The sequence below is a fragment of the Cherax quadricarinatus genome, chromosome 52 (genome assembly GCF_038502225.1).
Source record: "Cherax quadricarinatus isolate ZL_2023a chromosome 52, ASM3850222v1, whole genome shotgun sequence".
NCBI lineage: Eukaryota > Metazoa > Arthropoda > Malacostraca > Decapoda > Parastacidae > Cherax > Cherax quadricarinatus.
The window spans coordinates 24,086,260-24,095,890 of NC_091343.1; the positions used below are offsets into that span (position 1 = coordinate 24,086,260).

The 9,631-nt window shown below is 40.3% G+C and overlaps 1 protein-coding gene across 7 annotated transcripts; it reads left to right on the forward strand.

The window, feature by feature from the left end:
- The first annotated feature begins 271 nt into the window (after positions 1 to 271).
- On the forward strand, positions 272 to 9,371 carry LOC128695341 (beta-1,3-galactosyltransferase 5). 7 transcript variants are annotated; one of them, XM_070096180.1, is made up of 7 exons: positions 308 to 353; positions 1,180 to 1,421; positions 2,477 to 3,414; positions 5,806 to 6,036; positions 6,343 to 6,453; positions 7,667 to 7,889; positions 8,459 to 9,371. In XM_070096180.1, exons 3-7 carry the CDS (start codon positions 3,299 to 3,301, stop codon positions 8,786 to 8,788), a joined length of 1,011 nt encoding a protein of 336 aa, XP_069952281.1. In that variant the 5' UTR covers positions 308 to 353; positions 1,180 to 1,421; positions 2,477 to 3,298; the 3' UTR covers positions 8,789 to 9,371. The 7 variants fall into 7 exon arrangements, with proteins under 7 accessions (XP_069952280.1, XP_069952286.1, XP_069952283.1 ...); XM_070096179.1 differs by lacking the exon at positions 1,180 to 1,421 and having other exon boundaries at positions 272 to 353; XM_070096185.1 differs by lacking the exon at positions 1,180 to 1,421 and having other exon boundaries at positions 272 to 353; positions 5,809 to 6,036.
- Positions 9,372 to 9,631: the final 260 nt, after the last annotated feature.

The following is a 9,631-nucleotide window of genomic DNA, read 5'->3' on the forward strand; positions in this document are numbered from 1 at the left end:
GGGACACATGCACAACCCAGTGACAATCCAAACTTTCTGCTACATAGGATACACCAGTTTTGAAAGTTTGAAGCCGATCAGAACAAACGTTTTCAGGTATTGGGCAATAATCATAGAGGAATAAAAAAGCAAATCGACAACTACTAAGGTAGTCCATTTCAAGAGATATCCAATTACATCACTACTGATCTACATGCTTTTACTAACAAAAATTGTTAACACTAAATAAGGTTGGATGAATGTGTGGTTATCAGTAGATAACAGCTTGGCAGTGCTGCTGACCGAGTACGATAACACGAGTGTTTCTCTCACTGTCACATGTACACTCTAGAACTTCCAACCGGAGCTCTCTGGTAGGTTTATTGTGTGTTTTTAAACATATTAAGAGGTAGGTTTATTGTGTTTTAAAGCCTAGGGCTGCAAGTAACCTGCACGCAACCATTAAAGAATCTTTTAATCTCTGTAGAAGTAATTAACTCAGTGTCAACATCCATACACTGAGTGACACATACCTCCCAGTGTCTATGGCAACAACGAGTTGGTTCATAGTTATATAATTATGCTCTGTTCCCTTTAACTTTATGATACGGTTCGTTAAATGACTTGTTAAATGATAAATGATGCATAGAAAGTTTACAGGAATATCGGGAAAATCGCTTGTTTTTATAACAATATAAACTAGAAAATAACCACTGTGATCATCATTAAGTGAGCAGCAATGGTAGTAAGGAGACATTTTCTAAACACATTGTATCTGCCTCGATTTCCTTCCATATCCCCTTAGTAATAACAACTTGTGTCTTTCCCACGGCCTCGAAAACCCATGAAAAATGAAGTTACCACAAGAGTACAATGTTGGTATGAGTCTAGTGGCTTCTGTACATAGTTAATGCCAGGTTATCGTAAAATATTCTAGAAGAACGTAAGAAAATATATAAAAAATACATGATAATGGAATATGGTGTCACTGTATCAGAGAATGGATGAACACTGATGGAGTGAGATATTCTTCTGAAAGAGTTAGTTTAATATTTTTACTACGCACTCCATACCCATCCTGTGTTCAGAAGGATATGATAAGATTTATCCAGTTAGCCACCCAGGATAACCCAGGAGAGTGCATCATGGAGGACTGCCTGTCTTATTTCCAATGTTTGTTTTGTATTGTCCCCCCCCCAGGATGCCACCCACACCAGTCAACTAACACCCAGGTACCTACCTAGTGCTAGGTGAACAGGAACAACAGGGTGTAAGGAAACACGCCCATCATTACCACCCGTGTCGGGGATTGAACCACGGACACTCAGGATGGGTTACGGAGCGACAGGAAGGACACAGTATATTCATAGATAAAGCAATACGTGGATGAAAAATATAGTCAGTAAAAATGTTAAGAATGGAGAAGAAAACACAAAGAATTGGTGAGTGTGACAAGTTATTCTCTTAAGAGATGTGCTCCTTCTCTCACACTATTCTCATTATAACTAAATTATCTACCAGGAGGAGTATATTTCTACATATTAATGATTTTAAACAATACACAACTGATGACGATCCGAAAAGAGACCAACAACAAGTACTACCAAGGTACATGACATGTAGAGGAGGTTCGAGTGAGTTGTGACATTATAACTTGCTACAAGATTTCCAGGAAAGAGGACAGGTGTAGTACGTGGGAGCCTACTCGGCAATATGTGTAGAGAAAGGTATAGCAAGTAAATAAGTATAAGTGTGTTGTGATCTGCTTCTCGTCATATGGTTAGAGGGGAGGGGAGGGGAGGGGGGATGTTAGTAGCTAGATATATGATAACACCGCCAGATGTATCATCTCCCACGCCAAAACTAACCTGCCAAAATATTTGTCTGCAAACTTAACTTGCAGAGTTTATATAGTCGAATTGCTGATGTTATATAATAATAATAATAATAATAATAATAATAATAATAATGATGATGATGATGATGATGATGATGATGATGATGATGATGATGATGATGATGATGATGATGATGATGATGATGATGATGATGATGATGATGATGATGATGATGATGATGATGATGATGATGATAATAATAATAATAATAATAATGTAATAATAATAATAATAATAATAATAATAATAATAATAATAATAATAATAATAATAATAATATCTTTATTTCTACAAGTACATGTACAAGGTATACAGACCATAGCTGACATCAATGACATACTACTATATAGAAAGCCCCTTGTTATGCTAAGCATTTCGGACAAATTAGGTCAGTTTTGTCCCAGGATGCGACCCACACCAGTCGACTAACACCCAGGTACCCATTTTACTGATGGGTGAACAGGGACAACAGGTCAGTATCATATTACTTAGATTAAAAATATTTCGTTTTTGCTATTGTTCTTTTTTATGGCTAACACAGTCTTTATTATCACTTCAGGGAGAAGACTTACCACTTACATGTTTGTTTAATCTTGCAGATCACAAGTAATATTTACAAATATGTTATGTCTGCTGCTGCAGTGCTGGTGTTACGTCTGGTGATGTTATGTCTGCTGCTGCAGTGCTGGTGTTACGTCTGCTGATGTTATGTCTGCAGCTGCAGTGGTGGTGTTACGTCTGTTAATGTTATATCTGCTGCTACAGTACTGGTGTTACGTCTGCTGATGTTGTCTGCTGCTACAGTGGTGGTGTTACGTCTGTTAATGTTATATCTGCTGCTACAGTACTGGTGTTACGTCTGCTGATGTTATGTCTGCAGCTGCAGTGGTGGTGTTACGTCTGTTAATGTTATATCTGCTGCTACAGTACTGGTGTTACGTCTGCTGATGTTGTCTGCTGCTACAGTGGTGGTGTTACGTCTGTTAATGTTATATCTGCTGCTACAGTACTGGTGTTACGTCTGCTGATGTTATGTCTGCTGCTACAGTGCTGGTGTTACGTCTGCTGATGTTATGTCTGCTGCTACAGTGCTAGTGTTACGAAAGTCGACGTTGCAACTACATCTGCAGTGATGGTGCTACGTCTACTGATGTTATAACTCCAGCTACAGTGATGATGCTACGTCTACTGATGTTATAACTCCAGCTACAGTGATGGTGCTACATCTACTGATGCTATAACTCCAGCTACAGTGATGGTGCTACGTCTACTGATGTTATAACTCCAACTACAGTGATGGTGCTACGTCTACTGATGTAACTACAGTGAGGTGCTACGTCTACTGATGTAACTACAGTGAGGTGCTACGTCTAATAATGTAACTACAGTGAGGTGCTACGTCTACTGATGTAACTACAGAGATGATACTACGTCTACTAATGTTTGTGTGCTGCTGCACGGGACTGCTGATAGCCATCATCAGTATGACATTACCACCACCCTACCGTCCTCTGCTGCCTGCTAACTTCACTTACAGGTATGACCCCACAGCTCTCATACAAGTAAGATCACCATAGCGTGGAACAGACAAGGTGGACAGAGACAGGATGTTCCAGAGAGGGGACACAGAAACAAGGGGTCACAACTGGAAGCTGAAGACTTAGACGAGTCAAAGGGATGTTAGGAAGTATTTCTTCAATCATAGAGTTGTCAGGAAGTGGAACAGTCCAGCAGGTGATGTAGTAGAGGCAGGAACCGTACATAGCTTTAAGACTAGGTATGACAAAGCTCAGGAAGCAGAGAGAGAGAGAGAGAGGACCTAACAGCGATCAGTGAAGAGGCGGGCCCAGGAGTTGAGTCTCGACCCCTGCAACCACAATTAGGTGAGTACAGGTAAGATCAATATAACTCCCATATAGATAAGATCACCGTAGCTCTCATACAGGTAAGATCACCGTAGCTCTCATACAGGTAAGATCACCGTAGCTCTCATACAGGTAAGATCACCGTAGCTCTCATACAGGTAAGATCACCGTAGCTCTCATACAGGTAAGATCACCGTAGCTCTCATACAGGTAAGATCACCGTAGCTCTCATACAGGTAAGATCACCGTAGCTCTCATACAGGTAAGATCACCGTAGCTCTCATACAGGCAAGATCACCGTAGCCCTCATACAGGTAAGATCACCGTAGCTCTCATACAGGTAAGATCACCGTAGCTCTCATACAGGTAAGATCACCGTAGCTCATACATGTAAGTTCACCGTAGCTCTCATACATGTAAGATCACCGTAGCTCTCATACAGGTAAGATCACCGTAGCTCTCATACAGGTAAGATCACCGTAGCTCATACAGGTAAGATCACCGTAGCTCTCATACAGGTAAGATCACCGTAGCTCTCATACAGGTAAGATCACCTTAGCTCTCATACAGGTAAGATCACCGTAGCTCTCATACAGGTAAGATCACCGTAGCTCTCATACAGGTAAGATCACCGTAGCTCTCATACAGGTAAGATCACCGTAGCCCTCATACAGGTAAGATCACTGTAGCTTTCATATAGATAAGATCACCGTAGCTCTCATACAGGTAAGATCACCGTAGCTCTCATACAGGTAAGATCACCGTAGCTCTCATACAGGTAAGATCACCGTAGCTCTCATACAGGTAAGATCACCTTAGCTCTCATACAGGTAAGATCACCGTAGCTCTCATACAGGTAAGATCACCGTAGCTCTCATACAGGTAAGATCACCGTAGCCCTCATACAGGTAAGATCACCGTAGCTCTCATACAGGATATTTCCTCATCTGTGAACTCTGGACTACAAATTCGTAAAGCTCTCAAAAACAGAGTTCATAGATGAGGAAATATCCAAAATTTATGAAATAGGTAATGATTTGAAATACCCAAGAAATGTAATTGATAAATCTTTTAAAGTTGCTAGAAATACTTTTTACAATCCAAAAAGGGACAAACAGCCTTATTCAACTAAAAATATGTTGGTTCTCCCTTACCATGAAAACTTGGTTGATATGCCTTCTCTTCTTAAGACTTTTAATATTAAAGTTGTATTCAAAAATCTTGATACAGTAAAAAAAACTTTTGATAAAGAATTCCCCCCAAAATGCTGATGGATGTGTCTATAAGATTCCTTGTAAAATTTGCGATAAAGTTTATTACGGTCAAACTGGTAAAAATCTCGAAGATTAAAACAACATAAATATAGCATTAGAACTGGACAAGATTCCAATGCTCTATTTATTCATGTAAGAGATTTTAACCATCCAATTGATTTTCAAAAAGTTGAGAAAGTAGTATCAAGCAAGTCAATGGTCAACAGGAATATAATTGACTCTTGTTTCATAAAAAGCAGTTTTGACAATAATATGAATATTTCCTTTGGTTTATATAAATTAGATCCATTTATAATTAATAGAATTTGGGAAGAATTTAATAATACATTGGACAAATAATATTTTTTTTTTAATTTCTTATTTCTTGGGTAGAATAGTTTGCTAGTGGGTTGTATGAAGGACCTGTCTAGTTCGGCCGGCGGGCCTGCTGTCTCGCGTCAGGCGTTTCGTTGTTTGTGGGATCTGATAGTGAGGTGTGGGCTACCCCTTTATATACCTTCCTTTGATGCTTTACTTTCATTGTTCCTTGATAATGTGAGTAGTCACGAAAGCGCTTGGAACTTCTCTATTCTTTTACAGTGGTTGTTTTGCATATTCTGAAATCACCTGTTTACTGTGATCTTATTGTGTGTGTGTGTGTGTGTGTGTGTGTGTGTGTGTGTGTGTGTGTGTGTGTGTGTGTGTGTGTGTGTGTGTGTGTGTGTGTGTGTGTATGTGTGTTTCCCAATCTAATAATCCTAGTAATATTTATTATTGTATGTGCGCAATCCTGGTGACCACGTGCACCAGCAGATTTAACAAACTGAACGAGACCATCAGCCTACCAGGACCTACTGTGCACAGCATCTTGGAGGAGGTGGAGTGGATAGAGGACCTCTCACAGGAGGATGAACCAGTGTGCAACAACAGTGACCCCTTCATCCTAGCAGTGGTGCCGTCAGCCCTGCACCACTTCACGGAGAGGAATCGCATCAGGGACACCTGGGCTAATCCCAGCCTCTATCCCTTCACAAGGATCAGGTTAGTACTGCTCGTTATCATTTCGGGAAGTGTTCGGCACGCGAGGGTCAGGGAGGTAAACAATGAGAAATTCAGACAAGTGGGAACAATGACACTGATAGCGGGGAATGTAAGGTAATCAGCTTTGATTTGAAGGAAACATTCGTTGTAAAACAAGCTTTTATAAAAGGTCAACATTTCGCTTTGTATTGCGATTGGTAGAGCTATATACTGCGAAACGTTGTCCCCCCAAAAAATGTGTTCTGCCACGCGTGTCTTTTCTTAATTTGGATCCAAGTTGTGGACTACATGACCTTGAACTTGCAGGGCATTGTTCGTGCTGGGAGCCACCGACAACTTCATTCTACAAGACCAGATCTTCCAAGAGATGGATATCAACCACGACATCATCCAGAACACCTTCTTTGACACCTACAGGTACACTAAACGTCCTCAGGACTGATATTCAAAACCTCTCCCCACAGGCTCTAATATCTACCCTTGATCCAAGTCTTACGTAATGTCAGGCTTTTTTCCCCAGGCTCGGATCTCTCTCCTCTCCTAATAGTTGTGTCGGCTGAGTAGCTAGCTTACTGAACACCGCATCTCATCCCCAGAGTGGTAGCACAGACAAGATTACAGATGTCACATTAGCCATTTCATATTTTAAAATTAATTCATATAGTTGTTGTACACAGTACAGTAAGGAATACAATTTGAAAATGATATTACCACTATTTTTTGAAAAAAATTTCATGTAGTTGTTCTTCCCACATACACACTATAAGCTTGTTTCGCTGACTTAGTAAGTAACCTCGTGTAACGCTTGATGCCTTAATAGCGTTTGATCGTGTATATAAAATACACAAAACGAGTAATGGAATTGTGAATTGCTCAAATCCTTGACGGGCAATTCACAATTCCCGTCAAGGATTTGTGTCTTAATATACCGTCGATCTGCTCTATCACTGTATTGTGTCTTAATATATACCGTCGGTCTGCTCCATCACTGTATTGTGTGTCTTAATATACCGTCGGTCTGCTCCATCACTGTATTGTGTGTCTTAATATACCGTCGGTCTGCTGTATTGTGTGTCTTAATATACCGTCGGTCTGCTCCATCACTGTATTGTGTGTCTTAACATACAGTCGGTCTGCTGTATTGTGTGTCTTAATATACCGTTGGTCTGCTCCATCACTGTATTGTGTGTCTTAACATACAGTCGGTCTACTGTATTGTGTGTCTTAATATACCGTTGGTCTGCTCCATCATTGTATTCTGTGTCTTAATATACTGTTGGTCTGCTCCATCATTATATTATAAATGTTGCTGTAAATCATGTTGCCTTTAAAAAGTTTGTTATTTTTTTTTTTTTTGGGGGGGGGGGGATTTTGTTATCTTGTCGGAGGTGGCTTAGCATGTTAATGTATGACTGCATAAGATGAAGTTCCTTAACAACTGATACACGCAACATGCTGTATGAAACACGGATTTAGGGCTTCTTAATAATAATAATAATAATAATAATAATAATAATAATAATAATAATAATAATAATAATAATAATAGTAATAATAATAATAATAATAATAATAATAATAATAATAATAATAATAATAATAATCTACTCCCTGGCGTCACTCACCTTAGAAACCTGACGTACAAAAGCATCTCGTGGTTGTCGTGGGTGAGGGACTTTTGTCCAGACACGCCCTTCATAGTGAAGGTGGACGATGATCTGGTGGTAAACCCCTTCCACCTGGTCGCTTACCTTCAGGAGGAAATCCACAAGGATTCGGCGCCCGCCAAGATCCACGGGCGCTTCTGGAAAAGGGCCAAGCCTCACAGGAACGGCAAATGGGCCGTTACCGAGGTGAGACCTGGGTTATAACGGAGTTACTTTGTTACTTAACGTTCCACTCAAGTATGAAGATTTCGGGACTATACTTCCTGATAAAAAAAATGTTTTAGTTCCCGATATTTACTTTCAACATTGTTACAGATCACGTGATAAGTTCTTCATAAGGTATGTTCTTCTCTCACTGAAGATTGCTAGAAAGCAAAACGCCTTGCAATACACGTAGTAACTGCTTGCATTATTTCTAGTTAGAAGTTTTATTTTTAATAGCTTCTGAAATCTTCAGTATAGAAAGATGTTTTACACACCTTATACTTTAGTTTTTTTCTGCTACTGTATAAAGCAATGCTCCTTGCATTCATTGTATTCAGTTTAGACAGTTGTGAAGAGGGAGTCATCTCTTTTTTATTTCTCTTGCCCTCCCGCTCTACGATGATGCAGAAATCTTCATAAAAATTCCCTTTTTCCTGTGTATGGAACCGACTATCCTGAGAGAGACTGTAATTCCTAAACGAGAGTAACTCCAGCCAGGCTGGAAGGAAACTTTTAAGGCTACAATAGTAACCACATGTCTTTTCCTACAGGAGGAGTACCCGGAGGAGATCTTCCCACCGTTTGTTTTGGGTCCTGCGTACATCCTGGGCCGCAACGCTGTTGACCGCCTGCTGGCCTACATTTCTCACACTCCCTTCCTCTGGCTGGAGGACGTCTACATCACAGGACTTGTCGCTCATGCCGCAGGAATAAAACACGTCCAAGTAGACAAAGTCCTCTATACGAAGAAACTCACGAAGAAGCTGTACTCGGGCCAACAAGTTTTTTATATAGACGCCAGTGAGAAGAACAAAGCTGTCTCTTGGGCGAAGATTCTCAAGTACGCCCATGTACAAAAGCGCAGCAAGGCAAAGAAATGATGGCTGTCATTGGAATATATGATTTTACACTGCTGTAAGATTTGACACAAATTCAGCCAGGAGGCATCGACTTTCCATGTGTGATGGCCACTATGTGACAAGCAGTATCAGACAGCTCTAGTTAATATACGAGTCACACTGCAGGAAAAAAAAAACTAAGGAAAACACTGCCAGTTATGTAAGTGTCCCAGACACATGAAGGACGCCCCTTAGTGCTTCAGATGTACGAAGGACGCCTTCTGGTTCGCCAAACATGTGAAGGACGCTCTCTGGTGCTTCAAACATATAAAAGACGCCCTCTGGTGCTCCAAACATATGAAGGATACCTTCTGGTGCTCTAAATATATGAAGGACGTCTTCAGATGTTCAAAACATATGATGGACACCCTTTCGTGCTCCAAATATATGAAGAACGCTCCCTGATGCCCTAAACATGTGATGAAAGCAGCTGTTGCCTCAAACATTTGTCTTCTGGAGTCTCAGGCTCACGTGCCCTGGAATGTTCTTGAAAATTGTTCAAGGTTTACGACTGTTGAATTATCGAAGTTTTAGTAGAGTTTAAATATAAAAATGCTTACCAAGATCTGTGACAAATATTATTTTTCTTAATAGTGATGGACATGATAATTGTGAAGAATATAATGTAGTTAATAATGTAGAATATAAGTGTCAGGGGCCCAAGACTGTTCAACTGCTTCCCAGCATACATAAGGGGGATTACCAATAGACCTCTGGCTGTCTTTAAGAAGGCACTGGACAGGAACCTAAAGTCAGTACCTGATCAACCAGGCTGTGGTTCGTACGTTGGCTTACGTGCAGCCAACAGCAACAGCCTGGTTGATC